Raw genomic sequence first — 24,430 nt, 5'->3', positions numbered from 1 at the left:
CCGCATAATCAGTTAAAATATTTAAAATGATTATTTAAATGCTAGTAACATAGGTAACTGAATTTAAAGCTGGAGTGCAAACAATTTGAGCAAATTCATTAATGGTACTCAGTAGTAGTTCTTCTTCTTTTTTGTCCTTCCCCCTCTCACATCTCTCTGCTAGTTATGTAGTTGCGCCACAAATACCGCAACAGTTGTGGCTGCCGCGCACTGCAAAATGAGGGCAATGCATTTATCCCGAGGGGCGGCACAAAAAGCAACCACAGCAGCAGCAACAGCAACAGCAGAGCCAACAGCCACCGCCACAGCGAGCTGCCATGACGCTTGGTTTTGATGTGACGCTGATATTTAAAAGTGGAGTTTGAGCATCAAAGTTGCTTCTACGTTGCTGCGTTGTCGGCCTGTCCTCATCAACATCATCATATACACACTTCTCATACCCTGTACTAGGCCATAAAACATCGCTCGGAGGCTCATCGACTTTGCGGAAATCCCTTTCGCTTTTAGCTCCACTTCAATTGCAGCTGAGTAGCTGGCATAAAATGTAAGCCGAGGCTGGACTGCAGGGCATTCAGTAGCTGAGCAGAGTCCAACCAACAAAGCGCAGCACAACTTGTTTTCTATGTGTACTTGTGGTAATTGCGTAGCATTTTAAGCATGCTGGCAACACTCACTGCAGCTGCTGTGGGTGCTGTTGCTGTTGCTGCTGTTACTTGACACATGTCAGTCAGTCACTCAGTCACTTACTCCGTGTGGGTTGGCTTTGGCTTTGGCTTTGGAGCGTGGCCAAGCGTAAGGCTCTGGGCTCCGACTGGCATAAAGTCTGCTCTGCTCTGCTCTGTGTGTGCTACATAAAATGCACTTGCTGCTGTTGCTGCTGACAACAGCAATAACACAACACTTAATGCAAGCACTGATGTGTGTGTGTGTGTGAGTGTGAGTTTATGGAGTGGTCATTGCTGGCAGTTGGCAGTTGAAGGCGCATTACATGCGCATTTCTTTTGCATTTTAGTTGCTGGCATTAAATATTACACATACGCACTGTTGATGAGCTGCCCAAAAATCCCACACCCACAGATTTATGGCAAAAACAAATGACCTAACCTCTCTCTGTCTCTCTCTTCCTCTCCATGTCAATCGCGTTGATGTTGGTGATGTTGCAAGTTGTTGAGCTGACTGGCAAAACGGAAATTGCATTTCGCTTAGTTTCGAGCCGAGTTCAACTGCAGCTGCAATTAAAGTCGCAACGAAGTGGAGCGTTGGTTTAACGCTGCCTGTCATTAAACTTTTTTTTTCCTCTTTTTTCCTGCTTTGCCCATTGCATTAGAAAGTGGAGCTCGGCAGCAGGGCGAGAGAATTCACACACTTTAAAGTTGTATGCGCTGGATGCGAATTAAAGTTTGATCGATATGTGTGTTTGCTCTGTGTGTTCCGTTCGCTCTGGGCTGCGGTTGGTGCTGGCAATTTGCTGCAAGTGGTGCATGCCCAGACCAGCCAGGTCTCTGGCATTAGACGCCATACGCCAGCTGCCGACAGCCGACTGCGGGTCAGAATCATCATAGCGCGGAGTTGAGCTTTTGATTTCCCAGCCATTAATTGATTCGTTTGCTTTGTGGCTGCATTTTTGCTACTCTCAACTCTGTACTCTTGTCTACTCTGCGATGTCCGTATCTGATGCGGCCGCATTGGCCAGCAGTGATGAGGAGGCAATGCCTGTTAGCAGCCATCCGAGCGCACATCGCGACTACAGTGATTCGCGGTTGGAGCGCGTGGCCAACTACACAACGACCACGATGCGCCTCAAACCCGACAAATGGTCCAAAATGATGGCCAACGATGAGTTCCGGGTGAGTCTCTACACACACTCTCTTCCCTCCCCCCACACACACACTCTCTAACATTAGTACACTCATTATTTCTGCAGCACATTGTGCTGGACTGGCTTCATGGACGGAGTCGAGTGTTGGTCATGACTCTCAGCTCGGGCAGCGAGCTGGTGCCACGCAGCTGTGTGAGCGACTTGTATTGCAACTATATGTTGCAAGGCAACAACTCGGCTGCCTCCCGCGCCTCGACGGCTGTCCACGACTCCGGTGCCTCGCCCATTACGGCAACAGCTGCTGTGGTGGCGGCGGCAACATCGACGGGCGGCGCTTTGCTGGTGCCAATGCCTCCAGCCTCCTCGAGCTTTACCACTCTGGATGGGGTCCCGCGTGGCAAGTGTGCGTACTTCATACGCCACAATTTGGCCGTGCCACTGACGGCCGACAACTTTCAGAGCTCGGTGCTGTATGGCGACTTCCCGGTGCACAGTAAAATCGAAACAATGTCGCTGCTCTTCGACGAGGTGCTGCAGCCGCTGTTGGAACAGGCCCAGGGCAATTGGCCAACGCCTGTGCGCAAGGATCTGGCGAGTCGCGTCAAGGAAGTGCGCAACACCCTCACTGAGGTTAGTACTCTTATCTCGCAGCACATTAATCCAATCGACTGCACTGCAGAGTGAGAAAGAGATAGAGAGAGAGCAGCATCGCTTAATTGGGCAAAGTTTTCATGTGTCTATAAGCGCTATTTATACTTTATTGTTATCCCCGCAGATTAAGGGCAAGACCAACAATCGCACAATTTTATCGTTATTAGTTTCGCCAACAATCGTCGAAGCAGTCGCCGCTCAAGTCGACCAGGGGTAAGTCCAAACTCAGACATAACTTTCCTTCATTGTCTCTACATTCCTCCACCGCACTTTCCCTTTCCCATTCCCTTAAACATCCTCCATTAAGTCCATTGTCTCAAGGGCTCTTGCCGTGTCAACGCCGCCAGCGTTGTGTTCGCTTTTGTTTATGTACGGAAATTGTTAGCAAGTTCTTCAAGTTGAACTTAAATTTATTATGTATTTTTCATAACAATTACAAAATATTTGCAGCCCATTCAAATATCTTTCTATCTGTATGGCAAATATTCGATTGCTATTCGACATTTACCATTTAGGTTTAATTAAATGGCAATGAAGACTCTGAACTCTCGACTAATTGGCAAAGCTAAATGCCGCATCAATAACACATCGAAAAGAATTGCATAGAAATAAGCTTAAAATGGCATTGCATCACACAGTTTTGTGGCAACTGCTGCTGCTGCTGTTGCTGTTGCAACTTCAATAAAAATGGCAGAAAATAGAAAAGCAGCAAATGCCCATAATGGAAATAAGTCATTAAATCAAATAAATTGGGGTCAATTTTCTACCCAATATTTTAGACAGCAAGCGCAGAGCAGCAGCTGAAGCTAGGGAAAGTATGTTGTCATTTAGAATTGATTGACTAGAAGATACTCTTTAAATATGCTTCTTAAAACAAAGTTATTAAAGTCTATGAAAATTAACATTAAATTTCAGTATTCGATTTAGTAAATGAACAAACCTCAGATAATATTTGCAATTAAATATAAAAGAATTATTCCGAGTGAAAAGAAAATACTTAGCAAATACTATAAATTTTTTTAGTATACTAAATCTAGTATTAAATACTAAATTTATTTCACAGAAAAGAGAGTATTGGCTGCTATGGCCTTACTCCAAATTTAGCATATATATTAAATACAATTTTATTAGAAAATATTCTCTCTGATTAAGTTTATCAATGCCACCTTTAGTCTATGTTACAAACCCTTGCTTATAGGGTATGAAAAGAAAAAGAAACAGAGTGATAGAAAGAGCGCACTTGTGCAGAAAGGGAGAGAGAGAGAGGGAGAGGGAGAGCGAGAGGGCAAGTGTAGGGTAAGCCAAGTGCAAATGTTTCAAGAATTAGGTCAATAAATGCACATTTTTTGCACTTATTTCAAAAACAAAATTAAAAAATGAATAAAAAAAAGTTGCATTCACTTGCGCAGAAGTTGCGTTAAATGGAATTGAAAGGATTGCAACAAAAAAGAAAGAGAGAGAGAATGAATGAGAAGACGAAGAAAATTTTTAATTATTATTGAATGATGATAGGAATCTAAGGGCAGCATTGGATCCCAAGTTTCGCAATCTGCTCGAGGAGATGTTCATCAATTGGACAACCCAAATGCATGACATTGTCATGGAACATTCCGAATCGGTTGGCCTGAGTGGCAGCTCAGCTGCAGCTGCCACAGTTGCAAGTGGAGCAACAGCAACTGCAACCATGTCGAATACGAAGCATTTGAGTCAAGTGACTCTGCCGCCGCAGGAGATTGCCTTCTGGACGAATCGCAAACTCAATCTGCAGAACATCTACGAGCAGCTGCGGGAGCCAATGCACAAGACACTCGCTCACATTCTGGAGCGGATTGAGTCCGTCTACTATGAGCCATATGCCAAGGCCTTTCGCCAGCTGCTCACCGCATGGCTGGAGGCAAAGGATGTCTCGCTGTGGCTGCAACCGTTGCTGCGTCAAACGGCCGCCTTCAATTCGGTGCAGTTCAGCAACAGCCAGGAGCTGATTGCTCCCATGGTGCATGTGCTGCACTTGATCTGGAGCAATGCGCGCTTCTATCGCAGCAGTCAACGGATGAGCGTGCTGCTGCGTTGCATCTGCAACATGCTCGTGCATCGTGCCGCCGAGGACTTGGAATTCCCGCTGCTCTTTCAGGGCGATGCGGACGAAGGACTGCAACGGATCAATAAAACCGGCGAGGTGCTGGAGTTTTTTAGGTAAGCCCGGGAAAAAAAACCGACTTGCTACTTCCTGACTTTGACTACTTCTTGGCTGGGCTTAGACAGCGCACACTCGACTACAAGGAACGCTATGGCAGCAGCCAAGTTCTGTTGCCCGCTCTGCCCGTTGCCTCCACTTCGGCAGCTGCCTCGCCGCCGCCAATCGATGAACAGCCGCAGCTGTGGCGCTTCTCAAACGAACAGGTGTTTGGCCAAACACTCGACGGCTTCCTGCTGCAGCTCTCCGAACTGCGTCACGTCTTCGAGGCAGCCGTGCAGTTCCAGCAACTGGAGAAGCTCGAAATTGGGGGACTGCGTGGCAAGCTGCTAACCGAACGCATCAGACAGGTAATTCTATGAATAAATTGGTTGCTGAAATACTCTTTAGTTTTAAGTAGCACAAAATGATAAGCAACTGTTAAGTTAGCATACAAAAGAAGTCATTTTATAGCACTTTAATAGTTCGTTCAAGCAAAACGTGTTTGTTGACCTGTCTGACACTAAGTCAATAATATTTATATAAACTTACAACAAGTAAGGAAGCTATAGTCGAGTGTGTTCGACAGTGAGATACCCGATACCCATTTTTATATTTTGAAAATATACCAACTTGATACACCAAAAATACCATATTTTCAAATTATACTAAATTAATATACCAAAAATACCGTCTTTAAAAAATATATCGAGTTGATATACCAAAAATATCATATTTTATCATCATACCAAACTGAATATCAAAAATACTGAAATATACCGAAGGGTTCATTTAGTATATCGATATTCAAACTATATGCAAGCTATATTAAAAATATACCATATAGTACAAAATATACTAAATTTTCAGTCTTAAGACTTTATTTTTTCCATAAAAAGAATTTATTTAATAATCGCAATCGTTTATCGGATCGTAGCCAAATTCTCGGGAATCGTAAATATTGTATTTTTATAATCTTCATATGTACCAAAATATGTGACTCTTGCTTCTAAATAACACTTGTTGGTCTCTTATGATAAAACATTTTAGGTTACTCAAGAAGTAACTTGCAGTGGTAGATCTATTTATTTATTCCTAAATAATTCGAATATTTTGTATATTAGATATTTTAGAACGCATATTTAGTCACCTTCCTCCCCCAGATCTTCAACGAGTTCAAGCTGCTGTTCGAGCAGTGGACCGACGTGGACATTGATCTCACGGCACCAGCGGCGCACAAATGGAAATGCTTTAAGCGGGAGCAAGCCATCTTCTTCGGTCGCATGCAGCTGCTGGAACAAAAGCTGGCCACCGTTCTGCTGCAAGCCTTTGAGCAGTGCCACAGCTGGATGCAGCTGCTTAAGCTGACGCAGATGTTTGGCTGCCTGCTGCAGCGCAGTGTGGTGCAACTGGAGCTGGTGCGTCTTCTTCCCCACATGCTGGGCATCTACGATGCGGAGTTGCAGCAGCTCGAAAGCAGCGTGGCAGATGTTTTACTAAACTATCAGCTACTCGGACTCACTGCGCTTCCCTTGGCCTGGAACTTTCCTCCTGTGGCGGGTGCCATGATGTGGCTGGAGCAGCATTTGCATCGCTGCGATGAGTTGGGCGCAAAGGAACTCACCGAACTCATACAGACACTGTAAGCAGTCTCTATGCTCTATGAGTTTGCTCAAGCACTCTTCCCTTTGTTTTCTTAGTTTGGGGCAGAAATCGGAGCTGATTGCGTTGCCCGTGCAATGGGATGCTTTGTGCAGTCGCCGCAACATTTTGACCACCAAATTGTGCAATCTACAGCTGAAAATCTGGCACAACTGGCAACAGGACATCGAACGGCTGATAGCACAAGGCTTGGCAGAGCCAGTGTTGATCCAACCAGATGCAGCTGCTCAGGAATTGCAACCCAATTTCGCCCAGGCCTTGTTCACTCTCCTCAAGGAGACAAAGTATCTGCTGGCTTTGCAGGCAGCTGGCAGTCTGTCGTCGCAGCTCTTTCAAATGCCCGACGCTCTGCTCTCGCTGTATCTGCAACGCGATGTGTATTGGCAGCGTCGCATTCGTCTCATCAAGATTGATGAGTTCTACAACGGCATCAGAGCGGGGCAGTGCGCTGAGGCGGAGCTGCAGCTAATAGCTGGCGAGCTGGCCACGATTGATGCCCAAGTAGCCAAGGCTTGTGTACAGCTCAGCTGGTCTAGCTATGGTAAGCAAAGAAGGCAGATTTTTCATTTCATGCACTTAGATAAAAGATGTTGTATAATTAAAAATAATAATTTATATAAAAACAAAAAAAAAAACAAGTAGAAGCTACACTCGAGATAGCCACTACCCACTTTCAGTACCATAAAATACTGAAAAATATACTTAAGGCTATATTTGGTATATTGACAATATGGTATATTATGCAATCTGTGGTATATTTTAAATTTTGGTATTATATCAGTATAGAAAATACAGTCTTTGGTATATATTGATATTCAAAATATACCATAATTACAAAATATACCAAATATAGTCTTTGGTATATTTTTAATTTTGCTCTAAATCAGTATAGAAAATACAGTCTTTAGTATATATTGATATTGTACCACATTCAAATTATATTATAATTACAAATTATACCACATATTGTGTTTGGTATATTGCTATAGTACCACATTTAAAATATACCATAACTACAAAACATTCCAGAAAATATACTAAACACAGCCTTAGGTATATTGACATGGTAATACATTTAAAATATACCGGATCTACAAACTATGCCAGAAAATATACCAAATATAGCCTTTAGTATATTGATATAATACCAAAAAAATGTTCACTACTAAAGCAATATTTTAAATCAAGACCGAAATGTTTTAAGTTAGATTTTTTTTTGTTACAGCAAAACTAATATATTGTATATACTGAATTTATGTGCATCACTTTTAGTATTTTATATTACTATATAAATTTCTGTGTCAAGATTGAAAAGACTTCCTATAAAAACTTTTCTTGATTAAGTACAAATTCTTGTCTTAAAAAACTAAGTTTTTCTTACGGTGTAATACAACTAACATACTTTCTCTCTCCCGTTCCCCCTCTTCCTCTATCCTTCTCCCTCTGTTTTCACCACGCTTAGATGAGCCTCTTATTGAGAGCATCTACGAGAAGGCACGCGGTCTGTTTGGGCGCCTGCAGCAGTCGCACAGCAATCTGGATGCCATATTGGCCAGCATGCATCGCTGGAGCCGAGAGCCGCTGCATCAGCGCAGTCTCTACGGCCGCAATCTGCTCGATTTGCGGCATCAGCAGGACCGTGTTCGACTCCGACTGCTGCAATGCGATGAGACGCGAATGCTGTTAAATCGCCTGCTGATTGCCAACTTTTGTTTATTCTTCAACTATGAGACGCAGCAGTTTCAGCTCTATTCCCGTGACCTCAGCGTCCAGGAGGTGAGTTCACTTCTTACTCTTATTGTTATTATTATTATTATGATTGTTGTTGACCAGTGTCTTATTGTGTTGAACATTCACTTGAAAAGTTTGTGCGCGAATTTCCGGATGAGCAGCGGCGGCAGTATAACAAATATTTGGCCAACGTTGATGAGTTGATTTACCGTGAAGTGCGACTGGCAATGAGGATCAGGTTCAGGCCTTAAACATTAGTCAAAAGCACAGTGCACTTTGCCTTCCGCCACCCGCCATCCGCCACCCACTTTGCAACACCAACCACTACCATCATCATCACATAGCAAACAGCAATAACAAGTTCATTACATTTTGGCACGCTGGCAGCGCCTTTCATGTCTCATCAAAACTAATCAAGTAAATGAACACGAATTTATAACTCACCCGCAACCACAAGGCTGACAGACAGACACCATCTACACCTACAATATTATACTATATAGTGTACTATATATATATGCAGTAAAAGCAGCAACCGCAGTAAAGACAGCAATAGCAACAACAACAGCAACAGCAACAACTCGTTGCTGCAGGCAGCGCATTCATGCGTCAATTGCATGTTTCACTTAACGGCACTTCGTGATTGCATGCAGAGTCGTCAGCAGCAGCAGCAGCAGCAACGACAGCAGCAAAGCAACAGCAAAGCAGCAGCAAACGAAATAAGCGCACAAAACAAACTCAGGCACTAAATTTAATTTTCACATTACTCATACGCCGTGTAATTCAGTTTAGAGTATTTGCACAAGGAAATGACAGGCACAACAACAACAACAACAGCAAATGCGACTGCGACTTCAACTACAACTGCGACAGGAACTTCAGGCAAGGTCTTGTTGCTGCTACAACAAATCACGACGCCACAAGCGACAGCGACAATAATACCACCAACAACAACGACAACAGCAACAACAGCAGCGATGGGAACAACAAACGATGCACCGCTATTCGAAGTGAAATTGGAGCTGACGGAAACGGAAATACGTTTTTCGCCTGCCTTTGATGCAAGTGTTGAAAATAATTTTCAACAAATTGTCGAGCAGCTGTTGCTGGATATAAAACAGACATGCGACTGCATGCCAAGAATTGTGTCTGACAATGCGCACTCCGACGACGAAGAAGAAGAAAAAGAAGAGGATGAACAGGAGCAGGAGAAGTTAACGGATGAACAGGGGGATGAGCAGCAGTTCAAGTTGAGCACCATTCAAGCAGCAACCATGGCCAAGACAGAGTCAAAGACAGAGGCAGCAGCTTGTGCCAGTTCCATGCAAGGTGAGCTCGCTGCATTCCTCCTTAACAGACACCTCACAATCTCTCCCTCTTCTTCCTCCTCTGCCTCTTCTTTCTACTCCCTCTTCAGTTGATGAGTTGGAAATGTTACGCGCCGCAATATGCGACGCTTTGGCGCACACGGTGCAGGCGGCGTTGAATTATGCTGCCAAATTCCACGCCTATGAGTTCCTTTGGACCCAGCAGAGTCGTGACGTTCTTGCCAGCTGCATGCAAACGGCCCGCGAACAGACGACCCACATCAGCGGCAGTGGCTATGCCATCATGGAGACCTTCAAAAAGGAGGTAATACACAACACACACAATATGTTAGCAGCAGCTTGTGCTGATGTTCGCCCACGCACACAGACACTCAGACAGACAGACAGAGAGACAGACATTTAGACAGCCAGAAGTGACCGAGTGGCTCGCCGGGTCACTCAATTGGCAACCACACAATTTACGTTGTGTAGCCCCTGAGACCAATAACGCTTGATAAATGTCGACCATTTAGGGTCAAATGTGTGGCCGAATCGGCCAAAAAGAAAGAGAGCGTCGACCAGCATTGAGCCAAAATCTGGCTGCTTAACCACATGGCGTCTCTGACTTATGCCAAGAACTTACTCACAACCAGCTAAGGCTAAGGCTAAGGCAAAGGCAAATTCGCTGGCGTATGCGTAATATTTTCTTTAAACAATTATCAAGCGCCCCGAAAAGTATGCAATAAATAACACAAAGACACAGAACTAGATACGACAACAAATCATGGTCAGGAAATAAAATGAGAGAAAGCTTAACCAAAAACGTCGAGAATTTCCACACAACGACACTTGAATGTTCTGTCCACAATGGAAAATTTGCAATTTGAGTGCAAGACTAAATTTGATATTTAACTGAATGAATTGAAGCCATTTATGAGTTGACTGCAGCCCAAATCTGAAAGCTGAAAGCATATTAATTGCATTCAACAGAGAAACAGACAGACAGACAGTTGGACAGACGGACAGAGATTGATTACCAGCATACAAAGTGCTCAAAGTGCCCATCAGTTTGCAGTCAATTTTTGTTGTCAGTGCATATGCAAAATTAAATTTGCAATCGAAATGATTTTGGGCATTCTAGCTCATGCATATTTAATATGTTTAATTTTGTGGTCCAAGCTTATTAAAGTGTAAATGCAAAAATGCTTGAAATCAAATTAAATATGTTTAGCAGCTGGCATGTGTGTGTGTTATGCTCCTTTGGGCAACAAAAAAAAGGGCAAAGGCCAAATCACTGGACGGCACTTTATTTATGAGCGGCCATTGAGAGACGCCTCTGGCGCAGCTGGTGCGCTTAATAAACGCCTTGCATAGCAGTAAATGCTCAACCACACACACACAAACACACTCGTAAATTAGCAAATAAATTTGTGCAAAAGTCCAAAGGCAAATGAAGTTGTCAACGGCAAACGTATTTCTCTCTCTCTCTCAGATTGAACGCTACAATGAACTGCACGATGCCATCGACCAGTGCGAGAGTCGACACTGCATCCATGGCTGGCTGGCTTTGGATCTGAGACCCCTCAAGCATGGCCTGCTTAATCTGGTGTGCAAATGGTCGCACCTCTACAAGCAATGGCTCTTACGTTATGTGCAACAGACGCTTAAGGTGAGCCAGGCTAAAATGCCACGCAACAAAATGCAACAAAAAAAAAAGTAACAAACTTCAACCTCTCTTTTTTTTTTTTGCCTGGCAGGAGCTGAACACATTCATAGCGAATAGCCAAGAGACGCTGCAGCTGTTTATCGCACGCCAAAACTTTGAGGCGTTGCTGCGCGTGCTCGCTGTCATGTCGGAGATCCGACAGCGCGAACCGTATGCGGACAATGTCTTCAAGCCGCTGAAGGACATTATGGCACTGCTGAAGACCTACAATGTGGAATTTGAGGCGCAGCTGCTGCGCAACATTGAGCAACTGCCGCTGCACTGGCAACAGCTCAAGTTGCAGGCGCTGGCCAAGCAGGAGGCACTTCAGGACACGCGTTACTATCAACAGCAGCGCGTTACTGCGCTCATTGGCCTGCACACGTGCCACGTGCAACACTATGCCAAGCAGTTCCAGCAAATGTCAGTGAGTACCCCCAAAAAAAAAAACACGCATACCACGTGGTGACTTAACTTTAAGGGGGGTATAACCATTTAGTGGGAAGCTTGTATGTACAAGTAAATATAGGAAATATCCATGACTAACATTAAGAATAAGCATCTATATTTTCGCCTATGATTCGCCTATCCGTCTGTCTGTCCATCCGTTTGTATCTACGCGTTTATCTCAAAGACTAAGCCAGCTAGAGCTGTAATACTTGGTGATTTTACTTCTTCAAGTTGTACATAACTTTCAATTCTTCGAGAATTTGTAAAGCTTCCCTGCGCATTCTAAAATCTTTTAAGAATTCAATACAAAGTAAACTACATACAGCCGTGAACATGAAAATAGCAGTGCGCCAAAACTTAATAAGAAACTTAATACTCCATTTTATTAATTAATTGCTTGCATATTGTTTTTGTAAAATAGAACATAGAGATAAGAATCAAATAAAAACACCGTTAGATTTATTCTGTTCTTCTGTTTCCTTCGTATTCTTTTTCATGGCCAGCACAGTCGCCAGATTTAAATCCGATTGGTATCTTATGACTGTTGTCACAAAGTTCTGTTTATAATAGTATTTTTCATTTCTAAACACTTAGGTCGTAGGCAAAGTTGTATGTTGCCTATGAATTCATAAAATGTATTATATATTCTAGAATATTGCATATATTCAGCAACTATACAAACACTTTATTTTAATTTAGATATATTGAAAGCGATTGCAGTGTATAAAAAGAAGACTTATTGATATTAGACAGTTGTAATAGATTGATAGATAGATTGATATTCATTAATATTCTTGACTATTATTATACATTATTCTATTATTTTATCATAAGAAACTTGTTGAGATGTCATTATAAACAAAAGTATATTTGAAGTTGACATTTAATGCTGATTAGTATCTGTTCGAACTCTCGGGCAAAAATTAAGCCTAATTCTAAGCCTAGGAATTTATTTTCAAAAATATAATTTACTTAATAATAACTATAATAAGTAACTAACATAAAATTGTATTATTATTATGCTGTACAATTGAATTTACCGCGTATTCCCTCGGTCTGTCACACTCAACATCAGCATTCTTACCCATTTTTTTGTACCCATTTCTCTACCCCGGCAGTTCTTTCGTGTGCCGTGTCCACAGGTTTACGATATCTGCGACGAGGTGTACGTGCGACTCCATCGCTTTGGCAGCCAGCAGCGCCGCTATGCCCGCTGGGCCCGTCTGCTCGACATTCCCGAGCCCGACACGGCCAAACTGCTGCACTGCCGGACGGAGCTTAGACGTGTTAAGGTGAGTGTGTGTGTGCGAGTGTGTGTGCGTTCATATGTTGAAGCATATGACAGCTTTTGCAGCTGCTTCTCTTACTGCTTCTTCTGCTTTTGCTTTCACATTTCACAACAGCAACTGTGGGACTTTGTGCGCGTCATCGAATCGTGCATTGTCGACTGGCATACGACACCTTGGCTGCGCATCGATACCGATGACATGGAGCACGAGTGCAAGAAGTTCACGCGGGATTTGCGCACGCTAGACAAATGCATCAGGGACTGGGCTCCCTATGTTTACATTGTGGCCGTGCTGCGTGAGCTGGTTGCCTCGCTGCGCGCTGTTACCGAGCTTCAGAATCCGGCAATTACCGAACGACATTGGCTGGAGCTCATGCAGCTGTCAAAGGTAAGCAACACCAACAGCAAAACACGACGAATTGCAGCAAATGATGTGTGCCATACCACAGAGTGGAAAGTGGAAAGAGAGAGGGGGAAGAGGGAAGGATGTGGTATAACAAACAGCCCGCATCCGTATCCACAACATGGCCATCAAACATGGCCATTCCATATCATTGAGCTCGACAGCAGCGTTTAGTAGAATCGCCATTGCCATCGACATCCACATCGACATCAACATCAGCAGGCATCGACATCGACATTGCCCTCAGTCTGTGCACTGATATTGATTGCTTTGTGTGCCTCGCAATCTCGCATGTTTGGCAATCGCATTAACAGCTTCTGCTTACAGTTTGCTGTTGCCCTTTAATCACCTCTTGATAAAGGTATAATAGACTCTTGTGTTTGTACGTGACGCACAACAAGCGACAACAGCGATATGTTATCTATTTTTGTACTCCTCGACCATCTATCTGTCTGCAACAGTTAACTACACTTTCATCTGCATTTTTGGCAGATATTTTATTTAGTTCTTACGTCTTGAATTCGTATATATTCTCTTAATATATCCCTTGATATTTTCAATTGCATTATTGTCAGATATTTTATTGGCACCTTAGACTGTTTAGTAATAAGATTGAATTCGCTTTGGACATTCTCTTGATATACAATATCAATATAGTATACCTTAAACTCTCATTATATTTGGACGATATTTAAAAATTATCTTCAATTTTATCACTTTCTCTTATTATCATTTTATGTATTTACTTCTTATCACAAGCAATATTCTTATATGTAACTTAATGTCCGTCTTTTGACTATCGATTCTGATTGTTTATTTGACATCCCTTTTTTATATACATTTATTGAATTTAACTCTGTAAATTTCAGCAGCACTTACAAATTCCGGTTCTTTAAATCATTAACTAAGGACAAATTTAATGCCTTTAAATACATTTTTATTTAGTTTCAATTACTTCCTGAAGTTGTCAAGCCAAAAGCGTAAACTTTCTTTATTGGCTGCTGCTGACCATGATCTTCCCTGAGTCACTAAGTCATAAATGATATACTTATTAATGCTGCGCTGATTCTATTAAAACTATGTGCAAGTTTCACTAACTGTGGCGGCTATTAACAATTCTCTTTTGGCCAACTTCTGTTGCGCTGCTTTGCTCTCTGCTTTACTTACAGCTAATTGGACAGTATCAAGTGGAAGAACTTGTAAGTTTAAATCACATCACAAAATAGTTGAGAAGCGACCCACAAACTATTGAGAAGACGATGCTTTTAATATGTGCAATAGGAAAGTAGACGGGGGGAAATTCGTTTGCTAAGGCTGCAACATGAATGCATGAATGTGAGAGAAGCCTTAGCAAAGCATTCAAGTAGTTAATTCGATAATTGGGAAGCTGGAGTTGAAATTCTAATTAGTTTTTACACACAGCTAATAATAATCAAAGACAAATGAACTTCAGACTGACTGCATTTGAATTTCATTTTCGAAATATGACATTAATTAGTGAAATTTAATAACGAAACAAACAAAGCAAAAGCAATAGACGTAGACGTAGACAGACAGTTAGACAGGCAATTTTGCATGTCAATTAATTCCATCACAATGGACTTCTCAGCTTTCGTACAAATGCAACACATCCACAACGCTCGCTCAGCTGCTCAAACTGCAGCTGCAGCAACATGAGGAGGACATCAAGAATACTGTGGATCGTGCCATCAAGGAGGCGACTGTGACTAAGGTGCTGGATGACATCAAAGCCACTTGGGCGCATCTCGAATTCGAATTGGAACCCCATCAAAGTCGTCCCACAGTTCGTCTGCTTAAAGTATCCGAAGAGCTGATTGAGACGCTCGACGACAATCAAATGCAACTGCAAAACATCTCCACGTCCAAGCACATCGAGTATCTGCTCGATAAGCTGAGTCACTGGCAGCGTGTGCTCAGCGGCATTGATACCCTGATTGTCAATTGGTTCGAGGTGCAACGCAAGTGGATCTATCTCGAGTGCATCTTCATTGGCTCCACAGACATCAGATCTCAACTGCCACAAGATGCAGCCAATTTCGAGCGCATCGACGAGGATTTCACACAGCTACTCGAGCGAGTTACCCAAGTGAAAGTTGTGATGCAAGTGGTGCTGCAGCACGAGGATGTGCTCAGCCAGCTGCTCGAACTCCAGCAACGTCTGGCAGTCTGTGAGAAGGCTTTAAATGATTATTTGGAAACCAAACGTTTAGCTTTTCCTCGCTTCTACTTTATCTCCGCTGCTGATCTGCTTGATATACTCTCCAATGGCAACAATCCTCAAGTGATTGATCGCCATCTCATCAAGCTATTCGATTCGATACTTAGATTGCAATATGAAACAAATACCACACACGCTGTGGGCATGCACTCCAAGGAGAACGATGAGTACGTTGCCTTTGTGGCCAACTTGGAGCGTGAGCAGCTCGCCTACATCGACTGCAGTGGAAGAGTGGAGCTCTGGCTGCGAGCTGTCATCCAACAGATGCGCAGCACTCTCCACGAACTCTTTCGACGTGCTCTGCGCGCCTTTGGCGAAAAGTCACGAGATCTCTGGCTCTACGATTGGCCAGCTCAGGTGGCGCTCTGCTGCAGTCAAATACACTGGACAACGGATGTGAATCGCACATTTGCTTGCATGGAAGAAGGCTACGAAGGTGCCATGAAGGAGCTGCACAAGCGTCAAATCACTCAACTGAATGCCTTGATCAATCTACTGCTCGGTGAACTCTCGCCTGGTGATCGACAGAAGATTATGACCATCTGTACGATCGATGTGCATTCACGTGATGTCATCGGCAAGATAATCGCCTCGAAAGTGGACAACTCATTGGCGTTTCAGTGGCAGAGTCAGCTGCGTCATCGCTGGGATGATGAACAGTCTGGCAGCGGCTCCAGTGGCTGCGGCACAATCTTGTCCACAACCAGCGGAGGCGAAGGTGGCGAGGAAGATTGCTTTGCTAACATTTGTGATGCTGAGTTTCGCTATGCCTACGAGTATTTGGGGAATACATCCAGGCTAGTCATCACACCACTCACGGATCGCTGCTACATCACGCTAACACAGGTGAGTTTGGAAATGAATAAAATGTAATGTTTTACTCCTTTGTAATAATACTTAAAGATGATTTAAATTTTAAGAAGTTAATGCTTGACTTTATTTGTATTTAGTTATTTTTGTAGTGTATATTTTAAGTAATCGATCAAATTTTTTGCTAATTTATAGTTTCTACCATTATTTGCATATTCTGAAAATCTCATTTCAAGTTCAAGTTCAAAGAGGCAGACAAAACAGGTTTGCTTAATAGGGCTACAATATTATACACTAGCGCCATCTAACGAGCACTCATGGCAACAACTATTTATTCATTACTCAGATGTGCAATAAGTATTGCGTATGCGTAATACGTCATACGCACATCGTATAAAAGAAATATAAACGATTGCAAAAAGGTCTTCCACGAGAAAAATATTAAGTATACGTAATACTCACGTAAATAAGAAATATAACGTATACGCATAGTTTCACCATATAAACGATTGTAGAAAAGTCAAACAGAAGAAAAAGATTAAGTATTCGTAATATACACGTAAATAGGAAATATTACGTATACGCATAGTTTTATCCGTCAAGCGCCTTTAATGAGAACGGATGGAAAAAATCTCTCTTTTTGACTTTGTTAGCTACCCATAATCACAGTAAAAAGCTCTTTGCGTGAACATCCCCGAACAACAACGATGTTTGAACTGATTTTATTTTCATATTTGATGATGGTTTGATTCAGATTTCCATGTTTAATCCCCCAGAACTTATAGATACTTATGCACCACAGAATCAAACAAAAAGTGTGCAAATATTGTGATAAGTTAAATAAATATGAAAAAAATCATCCGAGGGTTGGGAATTACAGGTATATTACGTGGCAATTAGCGGGAAGCTGGTCGAACTTTAATTTGCCCCTCGCTCGTTGCATTTGTTGTTGATTTTATGGCAATTTGGCTTGTACTTAAATTAAACAACTCGTTAGTGTAAAATAAATGGCGTTTGCAATTTGCATACTCACTGCATCTCTCTGCGCACACACAGTCGCTGCATCTGGTGATGGGCGGAGCACCTGCCGGACCGGCGGGAACAGGCAAGACGGAGACAACGAAGGACCTGGGCCGGGCGCTGGGCGTAATGGTTTATGTCTTCAACTGCTCGGAGCAAATGGACTACAAATCTTGCGGCAACATTTACAAAGGGCTGGCCCAGACCGGCGCATGGGGCTGCTTTGACGAGTTCAATCGCATCTGTGTGGAAGTGCTGTCCGTGGTTGCCGTTCAGGTGAAGACCATACAGGAGGCGATAAAGGTGTGTGACCACCAGCGACGACGACGACTACGACGTCGCTTGCAAATTGATTTCACCTTCTTTCCATTTCTTCTTTCTGCTCATGCTGCTGCACATTGATTACTTTTCTGTGGCCTCATGCACCTGTCCTGCTGCTACTGGCGATGCTGCTGTTCACCGTTTGCTGTTTACAGATGCATAAAACCCAATTTATCTTTATGGGCGAGCGCATCTCGCTGGAGCCGTCGGTTGGCATTTTTATCACCATGAATCCGGGCTACGCCGGCCGCACCGAGCTGCCGGAAAACCTGAAAACATTGTTTCGCCCATGCGCCATGATTGTGCCGGACTTTGCTTTGATTTGTGAGATTATGTTAATGGCCGAGGGCTTCCAGGATGCTCGTCTGCTGGCACGCAAATTTATCACACTCTACACGTTGTGCAAGGAGCTCCTGTCCAAGCAGGATCACTACGACTGGGGCCTGCGTGCCATCAAATCCGTCCTCGTTGTCGCCGGCACGCTGAAGCGCGACGACCACAGTCGCCCCGAGGATCAGGTGTTAATGCGCGCTCTGCGTGACTTTAACATACCCAAGATTGTGACCGAAGATGTGCCCATATTTATGGGCCTCATTGGCGACCTCTTTCCCGCCCTCGATGTGCCGCGCAAGCGTGTCTTTGAGTTCGAGAAAACCATTCGTCGTGCCGTCAACGAAATCAAACTCCAACCCGAGGAGGGTTTCCTCATGAAAGTGGTGCAACTTCAAGAGCTGCTCGATGTCCGACACTCGGTGTTTATTGTAGGCGATGCGGGCACTGGGAAGACCAAGATCTGGCAGACGCTGAGGGAAACGTATCGCATACAGAAACTGAAGCCAGTGTGTCATGTGCTCAACCCGAAAGCCTTGTCCAACGACGAGCTCTTTGGCATCGTTAATCCCACCACACGCGAGTGGAAAGATGGTCTATTCTCCTCTATTATGCGGGAGCAGGCAAATATGCCACCTGGGAATCCCAAGTGGATTGTGTTGGACGGTGATATTGATCCCATGTGGATAGAGAGTCTCAACACACTGATGGACGACAACAAGATCTTGACGCTGGCCAGTAATGAGCGCATCTCGTTGAAGCGCGAGATGCGTCTGCTCTTCGAGGTGGGACATCTCAAAGCGGCGACGCCAGCAACAGTCTCCAGAGCGGGCATCTTGTACATTAATCCACAGGATCTGGGCTGGTCACCGTGAGTATAAAACAAACTGCCTTTATACCAAATAAATGTTCTTCCTTTGAATTTTGACCCCATAAATTGTCATTTAATTAAAATTCTCGTTTTCATTTCGAACTCGTTTCTAATTCGACTTTATTTTAAGGCAATTAAATATATTCAATATTCTATGTATTTTTCTCTTAGTTGTTTTTCTTTGTTTACTTTAGTCATCAAGCAAACACAACAATTTACAACTGCTTTAATAACCCTTGTACATCTATTTGTTTATTTATATTTACAAAACATTTTGTTTATGCATTTATTGCTGTGGTTTAGCTTATAAATTTATTTTAATTTATTTAAACTATTTGCCAAATAAATACAACAAATTTGAATAGCAATAATCAACAGAAGGGTTGTCTTTAGAGCAAATAAACAAACTATCTATGGAAATAGCACACATCGCAAACAATTTAAAAGCGCAATAAATTCGATAATTTGTGATAGTCTCTTTTATGTATTGAATAAGAAATGTTTACTATATGTAACAGGTAGAAGGAGGCATCTCCGACCCTATAAAGTATATATATTCTTGATCAGCATCAACAGCCGAGACGATCTAGCCATGTCCGTCTGTCCGTTTGTGTGTCTGTCCGTCTGTCCGTCCGTCCGTATGAAATACTGGATCTCAGAGACTACAAGAGATAGAGCTATAATTTTTTTTCGACAGCATTTGTTATGTTTGCATTCAGATCAAGTTTGTTTCAAATTTTTGCCACGCCCACTTCCGCCCCCACAAATCAATAATAACAAGAATAATATTAAAGCGAGGCGTACGAATTTTTGTATATACAATAATAACAATGGTATTTGTGATTCCTGAAAATCTGGTTATGATCAGATAAAAATTGTCGAAGTTATTAAAGAAATACTTTTGTATGAGCAAAAACGACTACTTACTAGGGATCTTAGTTGCTTTGGCTGACAATCTGGTATATTGAGCCGTCTATGGTATATTTTATTCAAAATGGGTAGCAGGTATCTCACAGTCGAGCACACTCGACTGTAACTTTCTTACTTGTTTAAATTGCACTTCTCTGCTCCTTTACTGCCTATATCTTGGCCTGTCCTTTCATAGCTATGTCTCCTCTTGGTTGGAATCCCGAGTGAACATGATCGAGCGTGGCATATTGACCACGCTATTCGAAAAGTATTTTCCCAGCCTGATGCAACGTCAGCGAGACTTTCGACGCATCACACCCATCACGGACATGGCCATGATACAAATGACCTGTCACCTGCTCGAGTGTCTGCTGGACACCGATCAAAGCACGGACGATGGCACTGGGACACGTGGGGCAGCAGCTGCATCACAACATGGGGCAAGTTCGCATAGCTTGCATCATGTGGATTTGTCGCACGAATCGGCCGAGCTGGCATTGGAGACCATCTTTGTGTATGTGACACTTTGGAGCTTTGGGTCGGCATTGCATCAGGATGCAATCATCGATTGGCATCGCGAGCTGCACAAATGGTGGACGGGGGAGTTCAAGGACGTCAAGTTGCCCAGCCAGGGCACCGTATTTGACTATCAACTTAATGTGCAAACACTAAAGTTCCAGCGCTGGTCCGAGCTGGCAGCCCAAGAGCAGCTGGACTGTCAAATCGATGCTGAGCTGCCATTGCAGGTGCGTGCTTGACCCAGTTCGAAGGAATGGGAATGAACCAAATGGGGAGGGGGTTGTTGGGGGAAGTTGTGTATGAACTAATCATGTGAACAAAGCCTTTGGTTACACAGAACGTGCTCATTTCAACTGCAGAGACCACACGGCTGGCCTACTTCCTCAAGCTGCTTATCGACCGCAATCTTGCCTGCATGCTGGTGGGCAGCTCTGGCTGTGGCAAGGGTGCCATCTTCCGTGAGCTCTTCAACAAATATGCCAGCGCACAGGAGCTCCTTGAAATTGCAGTGACAGCTGTCAGCAGCAACAGTCAGCAACAGCAACAGCAACACCAACAGCAGCAACAGCAACAACTGCAGCAGACAAACGCTGACAACGTGAGCGTTGTGCGTCGGAAGTCATCGTCGTCGACACCATTGCTGACCACGGTGCAGGCGACACACTTTAACTTCTACACCACATCCGAGATATTCCAGAAGATGCTCGACCGCCCGCTGGAGAAGAAGTCGGGACGTTGTTACGCACCCAGCGGACCCAAGCGACGTCTCATCTACTTTGTCAACGACCTGAACATGCCCGAGGTGGATGCCTATGGCACCGTGCAACCGCACACGATTATGCGACAGTTCATGGACTACAGGCAGTGGTAAGTTGTCACTTCACACACCTTTCTTCCTCTTCTACTCACCTCCCCTTCAGGTACGATCGTCAGCGTTTGCAATTAAAGGACATTCGCCATTGTCAGTTCGCCGCCTGCATGAATCCCACGGCTGGTTCCTTCACCATCGATCCGCGGTTGCAGCGACACTTTTGCGTCTTCTCTGTGGCGCCACCTGCCGAAGAGACTCTGCACTACATCTACAGCAGCATTCTGAACAATCATCTGGATCAACCTGCTCAAGGATTCAGCAAGGAAATACGCTCCATTGGCAATCTGCTGGTTCAAGTTGGCATCGCCTTGCATCGACGTGTGGAATACGCTTTTCTGCCCACCGCCATCAAGTTTCACTACATCTTCAATCTGCGCGATCTCACCAATATCTATCAGGGTGTCATGAACAGCGTGGGTGCTCCGGTGGCTGCAGGCGGAGGTGGGGGCAGCTACGGGGGAACTGTTTGCAGCAAACCCGCCGAGTTGATGCGACTTTATGTGCACGAAGCTTACCGAGTTTATCACGATCGTCTGGTCGATCAATATGACATTAAATCATTCAAGTCTTCTATTAGGGATATTTTCAAGAAGGATTTTGAGGACTTTGATGAAGACTTTGTGTTTGCAGAGCCCTTGATCTATAGTCATTTTGCGCAATCGTTGGTGGATCAAAAGTATATGCCCCTCAAGAGCTGGGATTCGTTGTATCAACTGCTGCTTGAAGCGCAGTCAAGCTACAATGACGTAGTGGGCTATATGAATCTGGTGTTGTTTGAGGACGCCATGATACACATTTGTCGGTGGGTGAAGATGACTTCTAATGAATATAGTTTGGTTGAATCTTTTACTTTCCCTTTGCAGCATCAATCGCATTCTGGAGAGTCCTCGTGGCAATGCTTTGCTCATAGGAGTTGGCGGCTCTGGCAAGCAGACCTTGGCACGCCTGGCTGCCTTTATTTCCTCCTTGAGCGTCTCGCAAATCCAAATCAAACGTGGCTTTGGTCTGCTCGATATGCGCGACGAAATTGCCGCACTCTACATGAAAGTGGGACTCAAGAATGTCGCCTCAGTGTTTCTCATTTCCGATGCTCAGCTGCCCGACGAATCCATTCTGATGCTCATCAATGATTTGCTAGCTTCAGGTGAAATACCTGAGCTCTTCAACGATGATCAGCTAGACACCATTATCAACGGCATTCGAAACGAAGTGAAGCAAAGCGGCACTCTAGATACCAAGGAAAACTGTTGGCGTTACTTCGTGGAAAAAGTGCGACGTCTACTCAAAGTTGTGCTCTGTTTCTCGCCTGTGGGACAAACGCTGCGCATAAGAGCACGAAAGTTTCCAGCGATCATCAGTCGCACGGCCATCGACTGGTTCCATGAGTGGCCCAAAAGTGCATTGGAATCGGTGTCGCAAAAATTTCTGAACGAAATCAGCGACATACTGGAGGTAGGGCACTTTATTTATTATGCCCGGCATGCACAATTTACAACTTTAAACTGTCACAATGGGCACTATAAGTGTCACCAAACACACACACATACAGTTGATAGACAAAACTGAAACGTGTTCGTATTCGTTCATTCACAGGCGCCGCTCATACCGCCCATCGGCTGCTTTATGGCCTACGTCCATGGCACCGTGAATCAGATATCGAAAATTTATCTACAGAATGAAAAACGCTACAACTACACGACACCAAAAACATTTCTCGAATACATTTTCCTCTACCGCAAACTGTTGGTCGACAAAAACGGCGAGTTCGCACAGCGCATCTCCCGCTTGCAGAGCGGCATGGCAAAGTTGGCAGAATGCGCCAGCCAGGTGGACACCCTAAAGGTGAGTAAATGATAAAGACAAGCCTATTGTATACTCTGCTCAGAAAAAGAGTCACTTGACTGTGTCGCTTAACAACTAAGGATTGCAGCACAAACACTTTTATAAAGTCAGCATGCCCGCTGCATCTATGTGCAATGTGTGTGTGACAGATAGAAGTACACACACACAGACAGACACCTTTACACTCTCTTTTTTTATATAGACGCTGCGCTATTCGAACCGACGCGCCTGGCATTCAATTAGTGCGCTTAATTGAATTGTTGTTACAGCAAATCTGCTGCCCATTTGCCCAGTCAAAGCTGAATGACACGACGACGCCAAGGGAGAGAGAGAGAGAGAGTGAAGAGTGGAATGTCTCTCGCACTCTTTGCATTGCAAGTGCTGTTTCCGGTTACGACGCGTATACGCAACGCGGAGCAAGCAAAGCGCAAGCAATCGCATTTATTTTGTAGCATACTTTTGTGCGCTAAACAAAAAGTTCTCTTTCTCTCTCGAACAAAGCGAACGCATGCCAAATGTTATTTAAACTAATTGAATTTAATTGAATTCGTTTGTATTATAAAAAAAACGAGCCATAGACAGCGAGGCAGCGACGTCGATTTCATTTGCCAGGACACTCAATATAATAAGGCATCGAAGTGTACTCACGTGTGTTGTGTGCGCCCGCAATTTGTTGAGGAAAAAGTTGCAGCATGTCAATATTGTGGCATCGTGCCAGAGCTTTAATTATTTTCGTACCGAACTCACCCAAAAAGTTTTTAAAGTTCTTGCGAAATTCAGTTTCAGTTTCAATTCCAGCTTGAAGTTGAAGTTTGTGTTTGATGAAAGTTTTTTTTTGTTTCGTTGTTTTTTGTGTTTTCACTCGTTCTTTGTACAGCATCAACTGGCCATCCAGGAGGTACAACTGGCTGCCAAAAATGCGGCCGCCGACAAGCTGATTGGAATTGTTAGCGCCGAGAGTGAAAAGGTGAAACGCGAACGCTTTACAGCCTCCGAGGAGGAGAAACGTGTGCGCATCATAGAGGAGGATGTTTCGATTAAAACCAAACTCTGTGAACAGGATTTGCGACAGGCGGAGCCGGCACTCGTTGCCGCCCAGGCAGCACTCAACACACTCAACAAAAACAATCTCACGGAACTAAAGTCCTTTGGCTCGCCACCAAAGGCTGTGATTAATGTCTGTGCCGCTGTGATGGTATTACTCGCTACGAATGGCAAAATACCACGGGATCGCAGCTGGAAGACTGCCAAATTGATGATGGTGCGTGTGGATCAGTTTCTCAACGATCTGGTCAACTATAACAAGGACAACATACATCCAAACATAATCGAAACGTTGCAGGAATATCTCAAGGTAAGCTTAAACGAATATGATTAAAGATAACTTATCGAAGAGACATTTCAAAATAAATAAATATTTAAATTAAACCTCAAGCTATATATTTTATTTATTTAACAATATTGACAACAATATTTTAAGATACAATTAAGTTTGTTTAATGTTTATTC

At 43.7% G+C, this 24,430-nt stretch overlaps 1 protein-coding gene across 1 annotated transcript in view; it reads left to right on the top strand.

Annotated features, from left to right (window-relative positions):
* Positions 1-1,661: 1,661 nt before the first annotated feature.
* The window catches only part of LOC132785202 (dynein beta chain, ciliary), a 29,996-nt gene continuing 7,227 nt past the window's right edge, over positions 1,662-24,430 (top strand). Inside the window, exons 1-24 of the mRNA XM_060791195.1 lie at positions 1,662-1,847; positions 1,925-2,449; positions 2,595-2,683; positions 3,983-4,663; positions 4,729-5,014; positions 5,807-6,285; positions 6,344-6,846; positions 7,768-8,081; positions 8,171-8,274; positions 8,824-9,365; positions 9,454-9,668; positions 10,836-11,012; positions 11,101-11,475; positions 12,617-12,790; positions 12,902-13,174; positions 14,799-16,274; positions 17,295-17,561; positions 17,735-18,780; positions 19,886-20,435; positions 20,546-21,075; positions 21,129-21,881; positions 21,943-22,531; positions 22,673-22,921; positions 23,799-24,275. Coding sequence (XP_060647178.1) covers positions 1,662-1,847; positions 1,925-2,449; positions 2,595-2,683; positions 3,983-4,663; positions 4,729-5,014; positions 5,807-6,285; positions 6,344-6,846; positions 7,768-8,081; positions 8,171-8,274; positions 8,824-9,365; positions 9,454-9,668; positions 10,836-11,012; positions 11,101-11,475; positions 12,617-12,790; positions 12,902-13,174; positions 14,799-16,274; positions 17,295-17,561; positions 17,735-18,780; positions 19,886-20,435; positions 20,546-21,075; positions 21,129-21,881; positions 21,943-22,531; positions 22,673-22,921; positions 23,799-24,275 — 10,860 coding nt within the window. The remainder of the gene's footprint in view (positions 1,848-1,924; positions 2,450-2,594; positions 2,684-3,982; positions 4,664-4,728; positions 5,015-5,806; positions 6,286-6,343; positions 6,847-7,767; positions 8,082-8,170; positions 8,275-8,823; positions 9,366-9,453; positions 9,669-10,835; positions 11,013-11,100; positions 11,476-12,616; positions 12,791-12,901; positions 13,175-14,798; positions 16,275-17,294; positions 17,562-17,734; positions 18,781-19,885; positions 20,436-20,545; positions 21,076-21,128; positions 21,882-21,942; positions 22,532-22,672; positions 22,922-23,798; positions 24,276-24,430) is intronic.

This window comes from Drosophila nasuta, chromosome 2R (assembly GCF_023558535.2).
Source record: "Drosophila nasuta strain 15112-1781.00 chromosome 2R, ASM2355853v1, whole genome shotgun sequence".
Lineage (NCBI taxonomy): Eukaryota > Metazoa > Arthropoda > Insecta > Diptera > Drosophilidae > Drosophila > Drosophila nasuta.
The sequence above is the reverse complement of the archived record's forward strand: the minus strand, read 5'-3'. Positions and strand labels throughout refer to the sequence as shown.